This window comes from Artibeus jamaicensis, unplaced genomic scaffold (assembly GCF_021234435.1).
Source record: "Artibeus jamaicensis isolate MK-2021 breed Jamaican fruit bat unplaced genomic scaffold, CSHL_Jam_final contig_233, whole genome shotgun sequence".
In the NCBI taxonomy this organism is placed as follows: domain Eukaryota; kingdom Metazoa; phylum Chordata; class Mammalia; order Chiroptera; family Phyllostomidae; genus Artibeus; species Artibeus jamaicensis.
In genome coordinates this window covers 10615489-10640038 of record NW_026521486.1, presented here as the reverse complement: position 1 = coordinate 10640038, position 24550 = coordinate 10615489, and the positions used below count along the sequence as shown (strand labels likewise).

Here is a 24550-nt window from a genome sequence, read left to right as displayed (position 1 = left end):
TTCCCCATCATTTTCTTTCTGGTAATTCTTTGTGGTGCCAACCCTTTGAAGGCTTTAAAGATGATTATTATTTAAAACTAGTTCTTAAGTTGTTTTCAGTAGAAGAGCTAGTCCAAACAACCGAGTCCACCACTGTTGGAGACAGGAAGTTGGGTCATGTCTTCCTTAGCACAAAGCTGGCACTCAGTAAATGATGGCTGGATTAATTAAATATCATAATACCCCAGACATATAATTTTTTTGCCTGTCTGCATTTACAAAGACTGCTTCCTACTCTTAGAATGCCCATATTCCACCATTTGACAAAGCTCAGAATAAATGCGACCTCCTCCTCCAAGTTCTTCCTATTTCCTCTGCTTCTCCAAATTGGAAGCCTATTTCTTCTCCATCTAAACCCCCAGGTGAGAAGGTGAGAAGACTTAGCTTATATCATCCTCTGGGTACTTAACTAGACAGAAATACAATATAATACATGTATTAATGTCTCCTGTGGATTTCTACTTTCTTGACATTTCTGATGATCTCAATAATTCCCTTACTTCCCCTCCAGCTCAGCCTACATTATAAACAGATTTCTTAGAAAATATCAAATCCAGCACTTTTAGCTTTGATGTCCTGGGAGGGGATTTTCCAAACACTCACTTGGCCATACTGCTGGAATCAGGATACAGTTCACTTTAATAAACGCTTACACTTGTGCTGCACTTCAGAACTAATCAGATGTTCTCACATGTGTGCCTCCTACTTCAGTGTTGCTGTCATCGTGCTGTTGATGAGAATCAGGGGGCAAGAAGAGACTGAGGGACACACCCAAACAGAGCCAAAAACCCAGAAATGGAATGCAGTCTTTTCTCTCAAGCCCACAGCTCATGCCAGGACATCTTGTTATGGCCCCATATTATTTGTGCCTCTGGTCATTTCTATTGCAACACCACCTCAAACTCTGGAAGCAGACATTCTACACGTGTAAGCCCAGGTAGTTCGGGAGTTAGGTTGTGGACACTAGACAGAGGGGTTGGCTATGCGAGGTATCCCACTCACACCTTTCTCAGGTGAAGGTTTGCTGTATCTCAGTCTCCTTACCTGACAACCTTGGTTCCATTTCTCACAACCTGCATGTCCACCATGCAGCCCCCAGTAACATAGGCAGCTAGGTTCAACTCTGAGAATTCTGCCTGAAGGAGAAAGCGAAACAAAGAAGGATTCAGTAGATACTCATGATGCAAAGAACTGCTAGCATTTAGTGGGGATGTATATGTGCCAAGTACCCATTTATGGCTCACCTGAAACTCAGGAAGCTGGCAATATTATTTATTTCCCTTGTTGAAAGATGAGAAAGCTGAGGTGCAGAGAGGTGTGTGATATGCCCAAGGTTACATAGTTAATAAAGGGCAATATTGGGTTGAAACCCATGCGTCTCTGATTCAAACACCCATTTTTTTAACCTGTACTAATTAACTGCTATTAACTATTGCGTGAAAGTGGAAGAAGCAACTCTAGCTCCAGGACTAGAAGAGGCCAAATGCTGTTCAAAATAACATTTTCTCTACATTTCTTCAGCTTCGTGCTATGTTGTGGTGTGGCCCCGCAGCTCTGTGACCACTTATCATTGTCAGTGGAGCCCTCCTTAGGTTATCTGCTGTCTGTTTCCTGTTTTGGTCATGACCCCTCCCCTCACTCCATCCACAGGGTTACAGGAGAAGCGCCATGTCTGTCCACTGAAATACTGTTCCCCTGGTCACAGCTGATGGTGTGGGCCCCTGACCCAGGGTGGAAAAAAAGATACCCTTGTATCAGAATTAGAATCTGCTGAGCAGTTCATGATGTTTCTTTCCAGGGGGCTGTATCTTTAAAACACAAACCTGAGTGCAACTAGGGACAATGTTTTCTACCATTTGGACTGGGGAGGCAGAAAAGGACAGGGTGGTGGGAGAGAGGGTGAAGGGCAGAGAGAAGGAAGAGGGGAAACAGAGAGAGAAAGAGAGAGATTGGCCACAGTCCCCATAGACGGGCAGAGGCAAGAGATGGGTAGTGTTCTTTATGTTATGTGCCAGCTACAATATTGCCCTCAGATTTTATGAGATGCCTCTGTATCCTTAGAAACTCATTTTTGTTTTATTATTTGTTTAAGCAAGATTTAGTGGATTTCTGTTGCTTGCATCCTTTGCCGTATGGAATACATCCCTCCTAGAAGATTATATGTTCCCTCTGGGGTGAGAGATTTGTGTTAGGGCCATCTGTATGTTTCCTAGAGTTGCCATAACAAAGTACGACCACTAGGCAGCTTAAATAGCAACACTTTCTTTTCTCAGTTCTGGAGGCTAAAAGTCTAAAATCAAGGAGTCAGTAGGGTTGATTCTTTCCAAGGGCTGTGAGGGTTTGTTCCAGGCCTATCTCCTTGGCTTGTAGATGACTACCTTCTTCCCATGTTCATTACCTTGCCTTCCTCTATATGTATCTGTGTGTCCAAGTTCCCCTTTTTATAAGGACACCAGTCATACTTGATTGGAACCAACCACACCACCTCATTTTAACTTGATTACCTGTGGGGAAAAAAATCCTATCTCCAATAAGGTCATGTTCTGGAGGTATTGGGGGTTAGAATGTCAACAGATGAATGTCAGGGAGACACAGTGCAACCTGTGGCCCCTTCCTAGAAAGTGCACACACTAAACCATGCCTTTTACACAGTAGATACTAAAAGCTATTTCTTTGGATTTGATGAATAAAAATAACTGCTCACGTATGTACCAACACTCACTGTGTACCAGTTACTGTCCTAAGCATTTCACATGTATGTATGTATTCATTTAATCTTCACAGTTGCCCAGATTATTAAAAAAGAGAGAGAGAGACAGAGAGAGATGAAATAACATTCACAGTGTCACACAGTAAGAAGCAGAGCCAGGATTTAAACCCAGGCAGTCTGGCTCCAGCCTGTGCTTTTAATTGCTACCCCACTGCCTCTGCTGTTTAGCTGAATAAGCCATTAGGTGGATTACAACTGAGAATTTTAGGGACCTCAAAATAACCCATTTAAAGAGAAAAAGAAGTTTATGTTGAAGGAAAATATCATTCCACAGTGATTTAAATGTATCCCCTTAGAAACATTTAACAGAAATTATGACCAAAGACTTAGCCATCTCCCCAGATGGTCTTAAAGAAAACCAAGAGTGCTTATGTCTCTTGCTCTAATTAATAAGCTCATTATGCTGTAGTAAGGTGAAAAGCAAAGAGCCCTGTTAATGAGTCCAAGTTAGTAAATAGTGGTAATGACCTAGTTATTAAGTCTAATGCCTTAAAAATGCAGCCCCATCATGTTTAAGATACTTTATTGGCAAGATCACAAAGAAGCATTAGCAAGAAAAGTTGATGCTTGTGTTTGTGGAGAAAAAGAAAGTTAGCAGAAAGGTGCAACACAGGACAGCTGGGCACCGAGTAGATAAAGAAAAGGAGTGAATCAGAAACTTGGATGACGGAATTTTTGACTCAAAGGTGGCAAAGACCCAGGGGTTGTTTTACTGACCAAAGGCAAAGAAAGACATCTGGATAGAAGACATGCTCAGGCTTGGCATACAAGTCAGAAGTTCATCTTGTTCAGATTGAGTGTCTAGAGTTATTTCCCAGTCATGGTTTTTGAGTAATTACAGGAGATAAATGTCTGGGTTGTAGGGTAGCAAGCCTCTGTTGGATTGAACACAGAGAGATGGTGAAGCAAAGAAGATGAGTTAATACTCTCATCCGTATTAAGTTTCTAAAAGCTTCAGCAACCATGAAAAGGGACACAGGACCCAAGCCACTTCTCCTTCAAGAACAGAATTGCCTTCCTAATAGAATCTCAAAGAGCAGCCACTTTTGAAGATTTTTCAGAGCTCTCAAAGAGACTATAGTGGGTTGAACTGTATCCTCCCCCAAATAGGTCCACATCCTAACTGATGATACCTGAGAATGTGACCTTCATTGGAAATAGTCTTTGCAGATGTAATTAAGGATCTCAAGATGAGACCATCTGGGATTAAGGTGAACCCTCAATTCAATGACAAGTCCTTATAAAAGAGGAGGAGGGAAGAAAGAAACCCAGGAAAAAAGGCCGTGGCTGGGTGGTGACGGAGGAGAGACTGGAGTTACACTGTCATAAGCCAAGGAACTCCAGGACTTCTTAGAAGCTGGAAGAGGCAAGAAAGAATTTCCCACCTAGAACCTTCAGAGGGAGTGCAGACCAGCTGGCACCTTGATTTCAGACTTCTAGACTGCAGAACTGTGAGAGAATAAATGTGTACTGTTTTAAGCCATCAAGTTTGTAGTAATTTGTTACAACAGTCCTAGAAAATGAATACAATAATTTTGGAAATTAAATGCAATTTCAGCATTGCATGCAAAGGCATCAGAATTCAAAAAGGTCAGTGTAGTTAGGTAAGGCTCCTTTATTCACTTCACCTAACACATACATAAGCCTGTCCTGCAAACATCCAGCCATTGTTAATATAACAAGAACAGTCTGCATGACATGGATGTAACATGGCAGCCAATGAGAGTGGACTGGAATGCACATGTGTGAACAATGACAACTTCACTGTACTAGGTAGTGGGGGTGGTAGACACCACTGAGTGAGCATGTGTACTGTGTGGCCATTGCATTCAAAATGACTGAGCAAGCAGAACACGGTCTGCATCAAATTTTGCATTAAGCTTGAACATTCCTCTGGGAAAGTATTCGGATGATTGAGAAGGCTCTCAGGGACAATGCAGTGAGTGCAGCACAAGTAAAAGTGTAGCACAAACAAAGATGGTTGAGAATCTGTTGAAAGTAATCCACTTTCTGGAAGGCCTGCAACGAGCAGAACACCTGAGAATGTTGAACATCTATGGGCTGTAATCAGCAAAGATCAGTGACTGGCAGTGCAAGAACTAGAAGCTGATCTGGGGGTTCCAAACACTAGTGTCAGAGATTTTGATGTAGAATCTTGGTGTGAAACATTTCATGGAAAAATTTGTTCCATGGCTTCTACTACCAGAACACAAGGAACATTGTGCTGCAGTTACTAATGACGTGATTCAAACCGCTACCAATGAACCAGATTTCCTCAAGAAGGCCATAACTGAAGACGAATTATGGGTCAATGGTATGATCTGGAAATGAAGGCCCAGATGTTCCAGTGGAAGTTGCCTGGTTCTGTATGCCTGAAGATAGCACAGTAAGGTCACATCAAGATCAAGACCATGTTAACTGCTTTTTGATTGAGAAGTTATTATCCATCATGAGTATGCTCCTCCAGGCCAAACAATTAATAACGAGTGCTATCTAAACATTCTTGGTGGGTTGAGAGATGCAATATGATGAAAATGGGTACAGCTATGGGCAACTGGTGATTGGCACCTTCATTACGACAACATGCCCACTTATGCGTCATGTCTCATGCAGTTTTTTTGGCAAGACATCCAATCACCCAGGTAACTTACAGCCCAGATTTGGCACCCTGCAACCTCTGGCTTTCCCCAAAACTAGAATCACCTTTGAAAGGGAAGAGATTTCAGACCATTGATGAGATTTAAGAAAATATGACAGGGCAGCTGATAGAGATCCCAACATAGGATTTTGCGGAGTGTTTTGAACGGTGGAAGAGAAGCTGGGAGAAATGTGTGAGGTCCCAAGGTGCCTACTTTGAAGGGAACTTAAGCATCATTGTCCTATGTACAATGTTTCTTGTATCTTGTATCTTCTTTAATAAATGTGTCTATTTTTCGCATTACATGGTACTTTCTGGACAGACCTTCATATATTCATATATTTACACATTCTCTCTTTTGCTCTCTCTCTCATACACACACACACACACACAAAGTAAAACATCAGCCATTCACTTATATTGTAAAACATCATCATCAGAGTCACTTAAATTTTCTGTGCAACTTAACCTTTGAGTTAAAAAACATTTAGGCCCCAACTGTTTTCCTCTGTGTTAATACTACACACTACGCATTGTGGTATGGCTAAAAGAATATTCAGAAAGACTGTATCAGCTGTAAGCTGGGCAATATATTAGCTGATGAGTTTGATCAAGTTACTAACTGCTTTGAATCTTAGTTTTGACATCTTTAAAATAGAGATAGTAATGTCCATAAAATCTATTTTTAAAAGTTTTAGTAAAGATTCATATAATGTATATGAAATGCCTAGCATAGGACTGAAACAAAGAAGGAAGATCTCTGTAAAGAGTTGCTATTATTATTTTCAATTTTTTCATTGTCATTGTAAGAGTAAACTGATGTACCAAAAAATGGTGTAACAAGAAAAAGAGCAACCTTTTCAAATATGTATAACATAAGTTTTAGGCCCTGTCTGTGTAGCTCAGTTGGTTAGAGCATTAAGAGGGTCATCCTGACACACCAAAGTTGTGGGATCAATCCCTGATCAGGGCACATATAAGAAGCAACCAATGAATGCATAAATAAATGGAACAACAAGCTGATGTCTCTCTCTCAAATCAATAAATAAATTAAACACAACTTTTAAATCAAGGTATAAAATATTAAGATTAAGGACCTCTGCTTATGGCTACAGTGAATTAATAGGGACTATATGTACACTTTCATCTAAACTAGAAAACCAAACAAAATATATTAAGTAATAGTTTTCAGACAGTGGACAATAGGCATGGCAGGACTAAGATTCCTGCAAAAAGAAAACTAATGAAATTATCCCTATGGTTACTCATGCTGACTGCCTGGAGGTAGTTTTAAGGCGGTAGAGCAGCATGGGAGAATGCCAACAGGCCCGGCAGTCTCACTGAGCTGCAGAGTCAGAGACTAGAATTCATGGAGGCCGAGGCAGCCAGAATTTGCCGGACAGAACACAGGAAGAGATAGAAATGCACAGAAAAAGGCCTCCAGGGAGAACTGCAAGTCTTTGAGTGCTGATCTGAGCATGTGTAAAAGGAAAGAACCATAAAAAAAAAACCAAAAAACAGTAAATTTAACCCTCCAGAATCCACACAGTCTGGGAATAGTTCATGTTCTCCCAACTAGGATATAAAGACCTTGTAATATGAGTAGGTCCTCAACATTCAGTAGTGGGACTAAATTAGCCCTGCACTACAGCATGCTCTACATCTAGGATGTTTACTCTGTCCTAGTTTGCTAGGAGCTTTCCCAATTTTAAAAATAAAAGTCCTGCTTCTCAGAAACTCAGTCCTAGTTTTTCAATGAAAGTCTCATATCCTGGGAACCTTCTTAGTCCTAGGCGCACTGGGATGATAAATCACTCTGTGAAGATATGCCTTAAGAAAAGTTTAAAAGTATGACCCAAAAGTATCGAGTTTATTCCATGACACTTAACTGCATCCCAGTACAACAATGTTTAAAGGAATACAACAAAATCCAACAGCCAATATGTAAAAGTCACAATGTAAAATTTATAGAATTCAATCATAAATTACCAGGTATGCAATGAAGTAGGAAAATGTTACCCATAAAGAGAAATCAATCAATAAGAATAGACCCCAAAATAAGATACATGATGAGAAGAGCAAAAATGGAAGGTAAAAATTAGGAAGTTAACTAAAACACTATTATAAATATGTTCCACATTTTCAAGAATGTAAAAAAACAACATTAACATAATAGGAGAAAAGTAAAAAGTTTTTAAATGAAAAAATTAAACTTCTAGAATAAAAATACAGTACCTTAAATGGAAAATGAACTATATGGAATTAATGGTAAGAAGAAGCAATACAAGCTATAGAAAACAAAGCCCAGGAACAAAAATTCTAAAAACAAAAAAAAACACACCTCAGTGAGCTGTGGGACAATACCAAACAATCTAATACATGTGTAACTGAAGTCCCAGAAGAAGAGAATGGAACATAAAGAAATGTTCAAAGAAAATTGGCCATAATCATGATCATATCTATAAATCCCTTTGGAATATCATCTTCACAGATTTCAGGGATTCGGGCATAGACATCTTTGGGAGGCCACTGGGCAACACTAAAGGCTGCAGAGGAGGGGAGAGATTAGATATTTAACCACAAATATTTATGCAACATTTTCTAAGCTCCAGGCTCTGTTACCAGTGCTAGATATGGTTGGAATCATATCCACTAACAAAATCTTTTTACAGCAATCTTTGAGTTGCTGTAAAATCTTTTTTATGACAACTAAATCAGAAGGAGATATAAGCACCTGTTTATAATTAAACATATGTCCAGTTCCGAGAAAACACGCATGCCTGAACATGTACCCATCCACACGGAACAAGATGGAACGCATTCAGTTCCCTGTAGGGTCTTTCGTTGCATTCTCACTGGAACCGGCACCTGGCAAGTTTGGGGTGCCGGGCAGATAATATTACTAATGTAATTACTAGTTGTCAATCATTACATGTGTGATGATATTAATGTTGATGTCATAGTAGAAAATGGTGATTGCAATCATCACTATTCTAATAAATTGAATAATGGAAGGATACTGTCATGCCAACAGATCAATGGGAAAGAAACAGAAATTGGGACTTGAAATTGAATGATTGACTGGAATGTACACAAGAAACCAAAAATGTGTGGGTGGGAATGTGGAGGTAGCAGCTATCAACCTTGACCATGACGCCTGACTGAAGGAGGATTTTGACACAAAGAGATGTTGTCCAGAGTTCCTGAAAAAGGCAAGATGCTGGCAAACAGACTGTTCTGCAATCCAAGGGTAGCTGATAAGACATTGGACATTCCAGTTAGTGAAGACCTATCTGGTCCAAACTGTACCCTTAAATCCTTGGAGTGTGTTCCTTTCCATGGCCTTAAGCCCTCCTTGTATTTTGTGGGAGAAAGACAGACACAGACAGACCCCGAGAGATACTGAGCTGTTGTGAGGAGAAAAGGTGGGCAGCCTCCAATACTCCCGGCCCCAGTTTCTAATGCTAGGACAACTTCTGACCCTCCGCCCTACTCCTTACCACACCTCATAGAGAGAAACTGCTAAGCAGTGGTCAGGACATCTCAGCGCTGCTGGGTTGGCCAGAAAGTCCATTTAGTTTTTTTCCAAAAAATAAAAGGCATTTTTCATCAACAACTTTATTGATTTGGATATTTTGAGCATGTTGGCTATCTCCTGTTGTAGACCACTCTGCCTGGTTTTAGGAATTGTATCTGTACCCCTTGTGGCTAAGGGCGAGGGACCACCTTTGGAATGCCAGCCACAGGAGACAAAGCTTGTCTCTAGTAGCAAATGCTGCCTCAGTTTCCTCTCCCTGCCCCAAAGCTTGGTCGGAAGTCAATGACGGGTAAGACCCCTCACAGTGGGGGGGGGGCAATCTAAGCCAGACTAGATCACTTGGGAGGCCTTCATGGAAGGACTGTGGGGGGAGCTGTAACAAAGAGCAATGAACTCTCGCCCCCCAGCTTTGACATAGCCCGAGTCTCCATGTTCTCTGGGAGAAGCGCTTCTTGGCTCTAATCTCCTTAAGCCTGAATACCTGTTGGGAGAGATGAAGATCCTTGCCTTGCTAGAGCGTGTCCTGGGGAAAAATCTGGCACCACAAAGACTTGCTGATAAACCTGTGAAATCTGCTCTGCTGAGAGTGCTTTCATTCCTATGTTAAGGGTTCAGGCAAGAAACCCTAAAACTCTGTTCCTGACAGACTCTGAAGCCCTCAGATTTCTCTGAGGGGAAGTGGAGCAGGGGGCTTGGGGCCTTTTTCTCCTCGGGGGAACTGGCTGCAGCTGGCCTTTGTCTCCCCTGAGAAACTGGCCACTGCCCACTTCTCCTCCCTAAACAGATCACACCATGTCTCAGCCATATTCACTTGTGTCCGTGGCACACAGGGGGACTCGTGAGAAGTCACCCCCACAATCTCCCACATGGTAGAACATTTAATTTTCTCAATTAATATCAACTTGAACTGGTCTACCTATCTGTGAAGCATTGTCCAGTGAGAAATCTCCAGCATGAAACTTCACAAACACACTTTTGATCAGTCACAGCACCTTCTCCATAAGTTGCATAAATCTTTTATTGTGTGTTTCAACTGTGTTTTTACTTTTTGGAAATAATAAAGCATAATATGCTGAAAATGTTGTGTTTTTTCTTCCATCTTCAGTATTAAAAGGGCTACACAAAAATTCACCAATTTGGTAAGCATTTTTTTTTACACGCACACTGATATGACAGCTGTCACAGTACAACCTGACAAAATTGTTTGAAATGAAGTTAAAAACACCTGAGCACTACTAGAGCTATTTTATGGAAAAAACCAAATGGACTTTCTAGCCAACCCAATGCATTTAACAGTGGGCAGGGGTGCTGTTGGGTTGAAAAGCCAGGAGATCACGACCGGCTTCCATGTTCCGCTTCTCTGCAGCTGAGTGTCTGCTGATCTGAGTGGCCACCCTGTTAACTTCCTCCCGCCTGCCTTGTAGCTCCTCGAACAAGCCAACCCCAGCATCCACCTTTCTCTCTGCCATCTCTCTTCCATGAACTGGCAGCAAAAAGCCCTGATTCCCTGAAGGCCCAGATGTCCTGCTCTCTTTCTTTATAATTGCATTTGCTGTACCTCGGAACTCTTTAGGAAAAGAAGCCACATATTTAGTAAAGAACATTTACAAGTGAGATTTTGGCTTACAGGAGGCTAAGAGGTGGCACTGCTTTGGTCTGGAGCCTAAACGGAGGGATTTAGGGCAGCTTTAGCGGACAGCCCTGCACTGGGGGTGGTGGGCCTAGGCCGGCTAACCTTATTGGTGTTTCAGTTCCCATTTGCAACTCTTCCTTGTGTTTTTAGCCACCTTACAAACCTGGAACAGGGATGGTGGTGATTGTCAGGGCAGGATTAGAGCATTCCTGAGACCTCTAGGAAGTTATCATCAAAATGCCACTGTAATCCCTAACAGATTATTAGTCTTTGGAAGGAAATTGTGTCATCAACAAATTCCTTTAAAAAAAAATCAGCATTCTGCATGTACTATGATTTTCTTCATCTTTCTTAGAGTCTAAAAGAGTCATTAAAAAGATGAACAGCAGTAATAATTTTTTAAAAGTTCTAAATATAGAAAACCTAAACCCTACACGATCTATAAGGTCCTGTATGTTTAGACTGGGATGACCTCCTTGACATCACGTCCCACCATCTCCTTGCACTCCACTTCCGACTCACTCTGCTGTTGCCTTGCTGGCCCCCTTTCCATTGTGAAACAAGTTCCAGCTGCCAGTACCCCAGCCTCTAAGTGCTTCCTGGAGCTGGCAGCCTGGCCAGCTCCCTCTTGCTACTAACACTTGGGCTCCATGGCGCCCCCAGAGGCACCTCCCGGCAAAGCAGCTACTACTGTACTCAATGCCCCATGCCCTTGTTTAATCTTCCCCCATAGTCCTCATCCCTATCTGACATAAATACTTGGTATCCCTTGCAGTCAAATACTTAATTGTCCATCTTTTTTTCTAGAATGGAAGCACCAGGGGGCAAGCATTCTGTTTCATTTACAGCTCTATCCCAGCACCTAGACCCAAAGTGCTCAATAATATTGAATAAATGATGTCTACTTTGCAGATGTCAAAGGTGAAGCCCAGGGAGGCAGAATGACTTTGCCCAAAATGACACCTTGGTAATTACATCAGCTTGGACCCAAACCCAGGCTGACACCCTTCACTTTCCAACAGGTAGGTAATTTGAGGTGACTCATGTTCCAGTGTGCAGAGATGGGTCAGCTAAAAGGCCACCTGGCTGGCCTCTGGCTTCACTTGTGCCTGTGGCTGCCCTCATTTTCACACCTTCCCAGGCCTTCTCCACGTCAGTTTGCAGGGTCTGTCAGTGAAGCCCGTGGGCCCCTGCCCCTCCTTCACCACTGTGCCTCTTCCAACTGCCTTGCTGCTGGCAAACACCTGGCAGGCGGCCCAAGGCCTGCAGTCAGCAAGAACTGCTTCCTGTAGATTTCCCAGCACAGGCTGTGCTTCTAGCTCTGAGGGCCTGGTGGGCTCAGTGACTTTCCTGGCTGGCATCTCAAGATGGAGGTCTTTTCCAGCTGTTCAGACTCACCTCCCAGACAAAAGAGGCTTTGAGAGTCTGCAGACTCGCTCAGTGGCCCATTCTTGCTCAGGGGCCACACCTGGCCTCTCAGTGAAGGCCCGGGCCCTTGGGTCAGGGTGTGCTGCCCAGAAGAACTGCCCACTCCCCATGCAGAGCACAGGCAACTGAGAGCAGATGCAAAGATACCTCCTGCTCATCAGAAATCATAATATTCCTCTGCATGTGTGTGTGCACTCATGTAAGCACACAGCAGGCAAAGCAGTGAGAAAGATATAAAAGCATGTCAAAAATAAATATAAAAACACAGGGAAAATAAAAGGATAAAAGTTACATTCCTAAATGTTCCAGTAAAGGAATATCTAAAATTAGGCAGTCACCACATTATTTTTTTAAAAAATCAACAGCAATCATTTGCAGTTTACAAAGTGTTTGGCATAACATAGTGGTTTTTAGAATCTGACCACATGAGTTTAAGTCTGAGCTCCACCCCTTACTTGCTGTATGACTTGGACAACTTAGTTAGCCTGTCTGTGTCTCAGTCCTCATTTAATGCTAAGAATGGTGTCTTCCGAGGGTGGCTGTGAGCATTAAGTGAATTAATCAATTTAAAAGCCTTTAGCAAGTTGCAAAGTAAAAATAAGTGTGTAACCAATTTTAGCTGTCGCAATTATGTTATTTAATTTGATCAGTACAATAATCGGTTGACATGAAGGTAGGTTTGAGTGTCCTCACTGGCCAATGGAATGGTGAGAAGCAGCCCTGGCTGGTGTGACTCAGTGGATTGAGCACCGGCCTGTGAACTGAAAGGTTGCTGGTTTGATTCCCAGTCAGGGCACATGCCTGGGATGTGGGCCAGGTCCCCCAGTTGGGGGCATGAGAGAAGCAAGCAATCAAAGTTTCTCTCACACATTGATGTTTCTCTCCTTCTCTTCCCCTCTCTCTAAAAATTAAATAAATAAAATCTTAAAAGTGAGGAGCAGAGAGGGCAAATGACTTGGCCAAGAACACAAAGCTACTGAGAGCTAGAACTTGAATTCAGGTCTGGGAGACTCTGTACCCATTCATTACTTCATTCACTTAAATTATTATTGAGCCACTAGTATGCCAAGGATAGGGACTGATCACACAACAGTGAAAATAACAGACAAAAATCTCTGTTCTTATGAAACTTACACCTGTTGGGGGAGATGGACCATTAACAATAATCTCAGGAGAGGAAAAATAGACCCCTGAGAGGACAGAGCGGCTGGAAGTGAGGTTCTATCAAATAAGGGGGGGTCGGGGGAAGGTGGCACTTGATCAGCGAAATGAACAGAAGGGGCAGGCTTTCCAGGCAGGAGGAACAAAGGCCCTGAGGCTACAGCATATACACAAAGTGCAGAAAACAGCAAGGAAGCCAGTGTGACCGGTACTAGGCCAGCAAGGGGGTGAGTGGGAGGAGATGAGGTCAGAGAGGGAGGGTGGGTGGGATCATGGTAAGGATTTTATTCTGACTGACATGGTAAGACATTAGCATCATCACCAACATCTTCATCTTCATCATCACCATCACATTTGACAATGTAAGAAGTCAGGGAGTCAGGTTTGAGAAAAGTCACTAGTAAATGCATCATTCTGATTTTTAAGGAATATCTTAAGAGACAATTTTGTTCTCCAAAGCATACATGTACATTTTTTAGGGGTCATGGTGGGGTTCTGGTGACTGGCAGCAGGAGGACCCAGGCATGCCCTGGCTCTGTCCTAACGATCACTCCTTCCTGCTCAGATGCCCGAGACGGCTGGACCCACAGAAACCACAACACCTGACAATCAAAGTAAAGCCTCCATGTCTTTTCCCTCAGTCAGAGGAAACTGCAAGGGTGGGAGGGCACTTTATAATGTCCCGAGAAGGGTATTTATGGAAGGAGAGGAGGGGCAGGGAGGAAAGGAAGAAGAAGGAAGAGGAAGGAAGAAGAGAAAGAAGGGGGGAGAGTAGGGAGTGGAAGGAAGAGGGGGCAGAAGGAGGAGACATTAAGGGGAACAGAGAGGTGGGACACCATAGCCTCATCTCTCATCATCTCCAGAGCTTTTATAAGGTTGCAAGACCTAGAAACAATTTTGCAACTGACAACAACGTTTGCTACCTGTGACAGATAAGGCACACACGTTCAGAGGTTTTACAGCCACAGCTTAGCTACACAGGAAGGAATGACAGTGACTGTCCCCTGACAATCTACTTCTCATTGCCGAGCTGGCCTCCACATGTTTCAACATCATTCTGCTGCGTGTTCAGAAAGCTGTGCTTCTAGACATGTGCTGCACATGTCTCCAGATGGACCCTGGAATCAGCTGGAGATCGGGATGTGGAAGCTAAGTCCACTGTTTAGCAGCTGAATGTGAAGGCGACGGGGCTGGCCGTCCAGGAGGAGAAGCTGCTTAGGGTGAGAAGAGGTGAGAGATGTAGCTGGCAGGCCCCTGCTGAGCATGCTGCGGGGAGACAGTGAAAGAGCTTGTGTAGGCCTGATGTAATTTAATTTCTGTAGATATTTTTTTCCAAATTGAAAATTGGATGTTATAATGTGATGACAGGAACATCTTATCCATCAAAGCTCTGAGAAATTAAAATGCTCTATCCTGACTTAACATACTTTTGTTTGTGGGGTTTTTTTCATTTTAAAGGTTCAAAATCATTTGCAGGGTTGCTGGGATGAAAAAGAGCACCCCGCTTTTCTTTTCAAACCACAGCTCCCCACAGCATGGACCTTTTCTTACAGAACTGCCTGCCTCCCAGCTGTCTCCCCGTGTCCCACCTTCCCTCCACTTAATCCAGTCTGCACCTCCGAGGGCAGCCCTGCACCCCCAGATGAGGACTTGCCACTTGCTCCTGCTGGGGCCTCTGGAAACACGGCCAGGTTCGGACTCCAGACGGGAGGCCCTGCTGTTCTATTGCATCTCTGGCTCAGCACTGGCTACTTAGGAAAGACCAGCAAGGTTAGTACTCAGTGTGCTGAATACTGTGCAGGAGAATGAAGAGGAGAAGTGAGAGCATGACTGATGAGTGTGTGTGCATGGTGTGTTGCCCTTACAGAGAGAGTGACCAAGCATCTCTGAGGAGGTGACATTCGTGCAAAGAGCCTGAACACAGCAAGGGCATGGGCCATGTGAATACCTGGGGGGGAGGGGTTCCAGGCAAAGAGAACAGCAAGAGCAAAGGCCCTGAGGCAGGGTGCTCTCTTTTGAGTTTTTCAAAAGTTGTCTTCGTTGTGATAAATGCACACATCATAAAACTTGGCATTTTAAATATTTCTATATGTTCAATTCAGTGCATTAAGTACATTCACATCGTTGTGCAACCAACACCACCATCCATCTCCAGAACTTTTTCATGATCCGCCCAAACAACTTTGTGCCCGCTAATGAGCTCCCCCATTCCCTCCAGCCCCTGTAAATGCCACTCTACTTTCTGTCTCTATCAATTTGACGACTCTAGGAGCCTCATATAAGCGGAGTCATACAATGTGTTGATGAACATGGGTTACTTCTACCTTTTGGCTTTGTGAGTGATGCTGCTATGAACACAGATTTCCAAACATCTGTTTGGGTTTCTCCTTTCAGTTCTTTTGTGTACACGTATATCCAAAAATGGAACTATTGGGTCATACAGTAATTCTATGTTTAACATTTTGGGGAAAAAACGTTTACTGTTTTCCACAGTGGCTGCACCATTTTACATTCCTACCAGCAATGCTTACGGGTTCCAATTCCTTTATATTCTCACCAACACTTGTTTTTTGTCACCTGGTTTTCAGGAACTGTAAGAAAGCCAGTGTGGCTGGATCAGAGTAGCCAGGAAAGACCAGGGCAGGAAGAAGGCCAGAGAAGTCTGACCATGAAGGGCCTATAGTCATGGGAAGGACTTTGGCTATGACTCGGGGTGAGATGGGGAGCCCTTGGAGAGATATGGGCTGTGGAGGACCCTAATCTCACTTATAACAAGGAAGGTGAGCCTAACGCTTCCAGCTCCAGAAGCATGGGGCCTCCAAGGCTAGCACAATCCCCCATTCTCCCAAGCTGCCAAAGGGTTAAGTAAATGCAAACATGGGTAAATGTGGTGAAAGGAGATATTTCCTTCCTTGGCTGACACACCTGATGCAGGAAGCAGACTCGTGCTCCCTGAGAAGGAAAGGCCTGGCCAGACTGGTGCTTCGAGAAGAAAATGAACGTTGCCTGGACACAGGGCGGCTTAGCACTTCCCATGTTAGTTTCTGAGAGCTACTGAACAGCCGAAGGCCCCATCTGTTTGCAATCTTGTTAAAAGGGCCTCGTGTGCTGGCGCCTATTTAAAATAATGCACACATGGAGTTTCTAAAATGAAGAAGAAAAAAGGCCCATGCTTTCCCTGCCGGCACAGCTTATGTGTTTATTTTGGAGCAGGTTTTGGGAGTTCTGAGACAAGACATAGCTAATTTCTCTTCCCGAGGTTGATTTGCAAGTCCCCATAGGTTTTTGCTCCAAGCATTTAAGGCAGCTTGGTATGAACTGGTCACCCGTTCAAAAGTCCACTGTGAAATGTCTCCAAATTAAGGCTGGGCTCAGGAAAAGGGGGAGCCTAAGGGCAACTTTCCTCATTGCAAATAGACTGTTTTCCCGATTCTTTTTTTTTTCAATAGGGACTCGTGTTTCTAAAGGCCAAATTTCTCCTCTTAAATGCTCATTTTCTTCCCAATGGGCCGCAGTAGTTCTACGACAGCATGACCGAGAGAGGGAGGGCTCAGAGCCAACCTGAACCTAATCCCCAAATGGGGACCACAGGGGTGTGTCAGAGAAAAAGATCCCCCTGTGGTCGTGCATTCGCAGGTCAAGAAACAAAGGCAAGATAGTTTCTCTGTCCACGTGCTGGGGAACAGGCAGGCCATCCGAGCTGCTGAGCCAATGCCATTCTTGACTCACAAGGGCGTTTGCATGTCCAGTGCCACAAAGAGCTGTAATGGGTTGTTCCTGACCTTGCAGGCTCAGAGAAAACACCTCATAAATGTAGAACCGCATACACAGCCCCACCAGGAATGACCCTACATGTCTGGGAGCTTCATAAATAGCTTCCCCTGAACCCAGTGCAGGGGAACTGCAAAGGAAACAAGAGACAGGACAAGCATGTCAGTGGTGGCCCAATAGTGACAGCTTATGTCTTTTTCTGCACCTTCAGTCCTGCTTTGACTCTAAGGTCCCAGTTGACACTGTTTTCACCTGGTAGTAGCAATGCCCAGTGGTGATAATGGCAATAGTTATCCCAGAAGAAATAACAGAAGCAGTGGTCGTAGTCTTTGGAGAAGTAGAAACACAAGTAGTGATACTATTAAGAGCATGACTAGGGGTAACAGAACTAGACGTGGTAGCTGTATGAATACCATTGGTAGTTCCACTGGCAACCTACTAATTATAGTGTAGCATATTTATAATTGAATATCATAAATTACATCCATCTTAGAATTTCAATTTACAATAGTTTTCTGAAGTACTTACTACACTCCAGGCACTGTTCTAAGGACTTTGCCATGTGTTAGCTCCATTAATTCTGACAATGACCCCATAAGGTTGGTCCTATTATTATTATGGCCTCTTTACAGCTGGGAGTACTAAGGTGTGATGAGACTGAACATATTTTCCCAAGGTCACAAAGCTGGGAGGTAGCAGACCAAGAGTGCAAACACAAGCACTGGCTCCAGGATCCCTACTTTTAACTACTCAGTCACGCTGCCCCAAACTGCGGTGGAACGTTAGACAAGGGAAGCAGCAGGATGGAAGCTGTGGTAGGAGGACTTCTGCAGACAGTATAAGGGAGGCCTTGGACACGTTTTTCGGAGGTTGAAATGATTCGGAGTCTTCTAGCTATGCATCAAACTGAATAGTCATTTTTAGTTCTAAATGTGCATGACTGTTGGGTTCTACATATTTAGTTGGAAACAAGAGTCCTGTTTTAAGACTTAAAAAGCAGCCTGTGCTGAAGCACTGGAGTGAGACAGGTGTACGTATCACCATCTTACTTTCTAATTTCTGATGCTTTGACAACACAGGGCCTGTCAACCCTGGAGGGACTGCCTCTCACAGAGTCAGCCAATTCCTAGAGGCAGTGGACAACTCCCACAAAGAGCACCTCTTAAATGTAAGCCAGCAACCCAGAGCCTATGCTCCCTGATGGGGCTCTCACTCTCCAGGCCACACCCCCTACCCTATCCCCTCAGGGGCAGATACCAGCCAACCAGGAACAGCTAGGGCCCCACACCCCACAGCCTGCTGACATTCCTCAAATTAGCCAGTCCTAACCACAATAAAGGCTCTTGCCCACATTTACACCCCCCTCTGCCTCCTGACTGGCCACAGTGCTTCCCTGAGTGGCCCTCCAGCGTGGCCTGCCATGCCTCCTGCTTTTAAGGGGACTCTAAATACAATAAACTTCCTCATGACAGTTGTATCCATGTCTGCAAGTCTTAACCCTACTTGACTAAAACAATCAGTGGGTACCTTTACAACAACAGGCTCAGTCCAGCTTTTTGGGATTTCAGCCGGCTCTGGGCCGCAGCTGGGCTACTGGGTACAGAGCCAGGGGCACGCTTTCTGGTGTGGGGTGTGGGGCAAGGATCACTGAGCACGGGGTAAAGCAGACCCATGTTTCCATTCCATTCGTGGAACTTTCTAGAAGTCGGGGAAATGGCAGGAACTCCTGACTTAGTGTCTGTGTAAAAATGAAGTAGAAAGTCCCTGTCCCTGTCCTTGTCTCAAGGCTACGGGGATGACTCAAAGGAGTGTGGAGGTGAAGTTCCTTCAGAGTGGTCTGTGAACTCACACCGTCATAAGCTGGATGAGCCTCTCCCCCATCTGTAGGGTACCAGGGCATCCCTGCACCAAAGGTCTTAGAGTGGTGTCAGTCTACAACAGCGTCTCTCCACCTTGGCACACTGACATTCTGAGCCGGCTAATCCCTGGTTATGGAGGCTGTCTTGTGTATCACAGGATCCTGGCAGCATCCCTGGACTCTACCCATAGAGCCTGTAGCATCCCCTTGCTGTGACAGCTGAAAATGTCTCCAGGCATTGCTAAATGTCCCCTGGGGGGCAAAGCTGTCCCGGGTACAAATTACTGATATAAAAAAGGGACAAGTTATTCTATCTATCTATCTATCTATCTATCTATCTATCTATCTATCTATCTATCTATCTATCTCCTTTCAATATGCTCTTCAGTTTGCAAGCCCAGATACCCCTGTGCAACACCAGGCCTCTAAGGAGTACGACTGGAAGATAGTTGCTTTAGTAGACAGCTCCCGGCTGCAGACTGCCAGAGAGAATTCAGAGCTCTGCTGTTGGTGAGTCTTATTCCCGCGATATATTTACCAACTGAGCTCATCTGTCCAGGATCCATCCACCTTCTCCATAATTTACCATCCTTTTAAAGTAGGCTTGTATCAAACCCACAGAAAGTGAGAACTGAAAGTTCCTTTGGGTCACCGAGTGGGTTTCATCGTGTGCCAGCTCGGGTTGCTGTGTGCAGAATAATGAGGCCGCCCTAAGCGTGGCTGGGAAGCAGGCCTTCACTGAGCAATGGTGTCTGTTGTGGCTGGGGGAGGGCTAGCCGGTAGAAAGTGCTTTGGGCGTTTATCAGTTCTTCCTTCTATAAATGAGTCAGCCTAGATCCAGGGTCCTCTCTGAATGAATGAAGATGGACCAAATTCTTCCAATGCGATGAACAGTGCCATTACTACCTCCATTTAGCAAATAACAAAACTAAAGCTTAAAACATTGAGTCCCCTGCCCTCAGTCCCATAGGTAATAAGAGGCAGAGCCAGGTTTTGATCCCATGGTCTTCTGATCCAAGACATAGCTCTGTCCATCATGCCAAAATGTCTCAAAATATCTCCTCTTTCTTCTGAGGCAACAAAATATTTTCCTCTATGCAAATAAAACACTACAGAGTAGTAACAAAAATTAGTGAGAACAAACTGATTTATTTTCAGAAAATAATATGGATGGATGGAAGAACAGACAGATGTTCATGGAAATAACAGTTTTGGAAACCAAGATGCAGACCCTGAGGGGAAAGCCACTCTAAACAAGTGACCATCTAGTTGAAGCATTTGCTCCTTCAAAGCCTTTTGCGGGACCGTGGAGCAGGGAGAGGAAAGAGAGGTGGTGAGAAAGCCGGGCGGGTGCCTGGATGGAAAGGGCCCAGGGGCTGCCTAAAGGCTTTGGCCGTCATCCCATAGACATCCAGGAGCCTGGACGGGGAGAGCAAAGGGAGCCGGAGAGAGACCAAGGCAGCTGTACAAGAATAAGTCAATTAAGACAAGTGCTCAAAACTTGGTTCTGTCCATTGAATGTAGAGTTTGGGCTCCTGGCACTTGGCACCAGCCAGGGGAGGTTCAAGTCCTTTGTTTCCCCTGCTTTTCCTGGCAGTGGAGAGGTGGGCTGCCGGTCTCCTCCCTGTCTGGACAGAAGGCAGGCCCCAAGGTGGGGTGGGTGGGAGGTCATCTGGTACAGTTCCATCTGCAACAGGCGGAGCAGCCACCCATGAACCCCTGAGGGGAGCCTCAGGGCTGTTGCTCAGGGAGCAAAGAAAGGTTCCAGGGGTACAGATAAAGGGAGGTCGGAAAACTCAGGTGGGCTGCTCCTGGGTTCCAGAAAAAAATCAATAAAAAACTGCTTGAGGCCAGAGGAAGCAAACTTTTTCCCCATGTCTGGCTGGGCAACAAGTGAACGGAGGGGGAAATGATGAGCTTTGGAACCAGGAAGACGTAGGGCCAACCACAGTTCTGTCACCAACTGTGTAAATATAGATCTTACCTCTTGACTTCCTCATCTGGATAACAATGAGACACCTCAGGAGCTGCTGAAGAACTAGCTATAGCAATATGTGAGAAATATTAGGGTGATGAAAAGCATGTAGCTAATCTTCAATAGTCAATTTTCCTTCCTTCCTTCCTTTAACATGTACTTGGGACCCCCCCAAATGGAACCTTGATGCCCCATAATAAGGCTCAGTTCAGCTTCCTGTCTGGCACTGCCCTCTTATCATTGCCAAGTTCTTCCTCTGAGAATACCCAAAGCTGGACTTGGCAAGCAGGGGATGGGTTGGGGCATAGTTTGGCTCTACTATAACCAACAGCATGACCTTGGGCAAGAAAGTACACTACGATGAGCCCCAGTTCTACGGAATGGTGAGAGGTATTCACATCTCAGCTCTGCCACTTGTGAGCTGTGTGGCTTTGGGTAAGACACTTCACCTCTCTGAGCCTCAGTTGCCTCAGTAGTTACTTGGTGGGGTTGTGGTAAGGATTCAATGCGTTTATACGGATGAACCTTAAACAGTGGCTGGCACCTTGTGCTCACACTATGTTAATGTTAAACATTGTTTTACCTGCATTGTAAGTGTTACTTCTTTACCTAAATCAGAGCGTCAGACGGGTGCTTTATCTGTGTTTTTTTACTGTGAAAAAGGATCTGGGTGGTTCTTGTAGTAGATCTAATATTTTCTCTGTAGCTTATTCATTTTGCCCTACTTCAGGTAAGTTTGATAAATATCGAGCAGAGATTATGTATCTGGGTATTTGGATCATCTACTATGTACCTGAATAAGTGCCCAGCGCTGGTCTACCTACCGCATGCTACTGTACTACTGTGTGTCTGTCTTTCACAGATCCTAATGTAGTTTGTAACTGTGTGTGTGTGTGTGTGTGTGTGTGTGTGTGTGTGTGTGTGTGTGTGTGTGTGTGTGACAGAGACAGAGAGAGAGGCCATGTGATGAACATCCGTCTCTCCCATTAGACTTTAAGCTCTACCTGGTCAGGACATATATCTGTTTTTTAATCACCACCATAGCCCAAGCACCTAATATAGAGTAGGCACTGAATAAATATTTGTAGAATGAATCAAGATACTGTCTGTGTTCTCTATGAGCCCAGAGTCTACAGGGAATGACAGGCAGGTGGACTCGTAATTTCAAGGTGATCTGGTAAGTGTAATGGTAGAAATACGCATGAAGTTTGTGGTTGCATGGATGAGAGAGGCACCTGGCCCTGCCTGGATAGAAGGAGTGGGCAGAGGGAACAGACATAACACCCGAGCTAAACTTTGAACAGAGTTGATGGCCAGCTGTGGAAAAGGATGTTCCAGGAGGAGAGACTGACATAAGCGAAGGCATGGAGGTGTGAATACGGACAGGATTAGGGCAGGTGGGGAACCACAGCAGTTTGCTGGGACTGCAATCTAAGTAGACAATGGAGAGGATGGGGTAGAAATGGGGGTGAGTGCTAGTTCACAGAGTACCTCGTGGGCCAAGCTTAAGTCCCACAGAACCAATCTAATGTATAAGCCAGCTTTGTATATCTGAGAAAAAAGTGACCAAGTCTCCAGATTTCATTTTTGCAAATTACACCGTCCTAGGTAAAATAAAATCTGGAGTTAAGACTTTGAATTCCTACTCTTTCACTTGTACCCATGTGGCTTTGGGTAAGCCGTATAACCTCTCTTAGCCTTAGTTTCGTCATCTCTCAGTTTTCTCATCTGGAGGATGGGGGATCTTATAGTTACCTTGATTAGGTGGTGGTGAGGATTAAATGAATTAACCCATCGGAAGTGCTGAGCATGTGCCTGGCACTTAGGAAGTGTGTGCTTAGAGACTTGCTATTACTATCAACCCCTTCTGAGTCTAGGCTGCACAGCTGTTGTCCATATGACAATGCCACCTTAGAAAATTTTCTCATGTCACCCTTCTAAGTTCCCTGAGAGAAGTGGTTCAAGACAGGCTCAGCTTAGGCTGAATTCTAAAGTAAGCAGTGCCTTAGAAAAGCTCATGTACAGATAGACACTGTAGGTCATATACACTCATTCTCAGATATCAGCCTCCCTCTCTTTCCCAGGGAAACGCAGCCAGACTGGGTCTGATCCAAAAGGAGCCATTTCAAAGCACAGTCCCGCTGCTGTGTTCGGCGTCAGCCCACTCCCCACCTCAGGAGGTTCTGGTCAGGGTGGGCTGGGAGATTCCTTAGACAATCTAATAGATTAGTTTCCAGTTTAGCATAACAGCCAGACAGATTTTCGCGGTGAAGTCATCCAAGTCAATTAAAAGGCATTTTTCCCTGCTGTGAGTTCAGAAGTCCCTTTGGTTCATTCCAGCTTTCTGGGATGTTTCATAATAGGTTCCACCCTGGGTTAATTAATAACCCTTGATTCCTACTGAAATGCAAAGGCTGAAACCCTGTGTGTAAGCACATCCGGGCTGGGCTGCTGGCAGGGCCAGGATAGACTGCGGGGCTCCGCTCATTAGGGAGCAGGCCAGGTCCCAGATGGCGGGGATGACAGCAGAGCTGGCAGCAAACGTAAAGAATGGCCAGGCAAAGGCTGGAGGTCAGAGCTGGAGAAGCAGTATGAGGAGGTCAGGAGTGGGCAGAGCAGGGAGATCACAAGCAGTCGCAGGAATCACAAGGCCAGAGAGGAGGGAGGTTGGGAGTAAGTTGAAGTGAGGGATGTGACATGGATCAGGGCGAGTGGCCGGGATTCAGGTGCTACATAAGATGCAGTTGGCAGTGGCTTGCTTTTACATGATGGCAGCTCAAATGCACCATGTGGGTCTGGTTCCATCCTATCTGTTTTAAGGAGAGTGGGTCAGCACTTCTCAAATACAAGTTACAGGTATGAGAATGCAGCTTAACAGGCTGAGAACACAGCAGCAAGAACATACATGAGTTCACTTCGAAGTTATGAAGGCTTTTCCCTGAACCTCATTTCCAAGCATAATATTCAAGCATTGGTTGCCTTTTCACCCAATCCAGAGCTGAGTTTCCCAGCCTCCAGTCTCCTGCCACCGCCATTCCTACCTGGTCCATTGTCTAAAACCACTATCAGCATGTACATCTTAAAAATGAAAATATCACATGACTCTGCGGCTTAAAAAGTGAAATAAGCATGCCTCCCCTGAGTCTGGGACCCAAGTTCTAGCTGCATGCCTTGCTACATAATGCCCACCTTGAGTAGTTTGTTCTCCACTTTTCCAGCATCATCTCCCACCACCCCTTCTCATGCACCGTATACTCTGGTCATTCTCCCCACAGGTAACGAGCTGAGATTTCAAGCACGCTCTTTGGCTGAGAGGTCTGCTGTGCGTATCTGCTCCTTTCTCGGCCTGACTCAGCTAATTCTCTCTCCCCACATCCCCATTTAGCATCAGCTTCTCTGTGAGGCCTTTCCTAAGAACATTCCAAAACAAAGATGATGATCCCTCTTCTGTGCTCCACTACTCTTTGGACACATCTCTATGACAGGCCTCCCCACAATGAGTCACAGTGACCACCAAACGTCTCTCCATCCACCCGAGGAGAACACATTGAATGTGAGGGGGCTGTGTCATTAAGGCCAAGTACATAACAGGTGCTCAAAAAGAGTTTTCTGGAACGAAGAAGCAGGTTGAGATAAGACAAGTTTTGTTTCTTTTTATCGTATATTCAAGAAGTTAAACAGCTTATTGAGTTCTCCTTTAGAATTTCCACTTAATTTCCACCAGCATCTCATTTATCCA

General features: G+C 44.6%; 1 protein-coding gene across 1 annotated transcript in view; it reads right to left on the bottom strand.

Annotated features, from left to right (window-relative positions):
- The window catches only part of SYN3 (synapsin III), a 401802-nt gene that overhangs the window by 318998 nt on the left and 58254 nt on the right, over positions 1–24550 (bottom strand). Inside the window, exon 4 of the mRNA XM_053662069.1 lies at positions 1084–1175. Coding sequence (XP_053518044.1) covers positions 1084–1175 — 92 coding nt within the window. The remainder of the gene's footprint in view (positions 1–1083; positions 1176–24550) is intronic.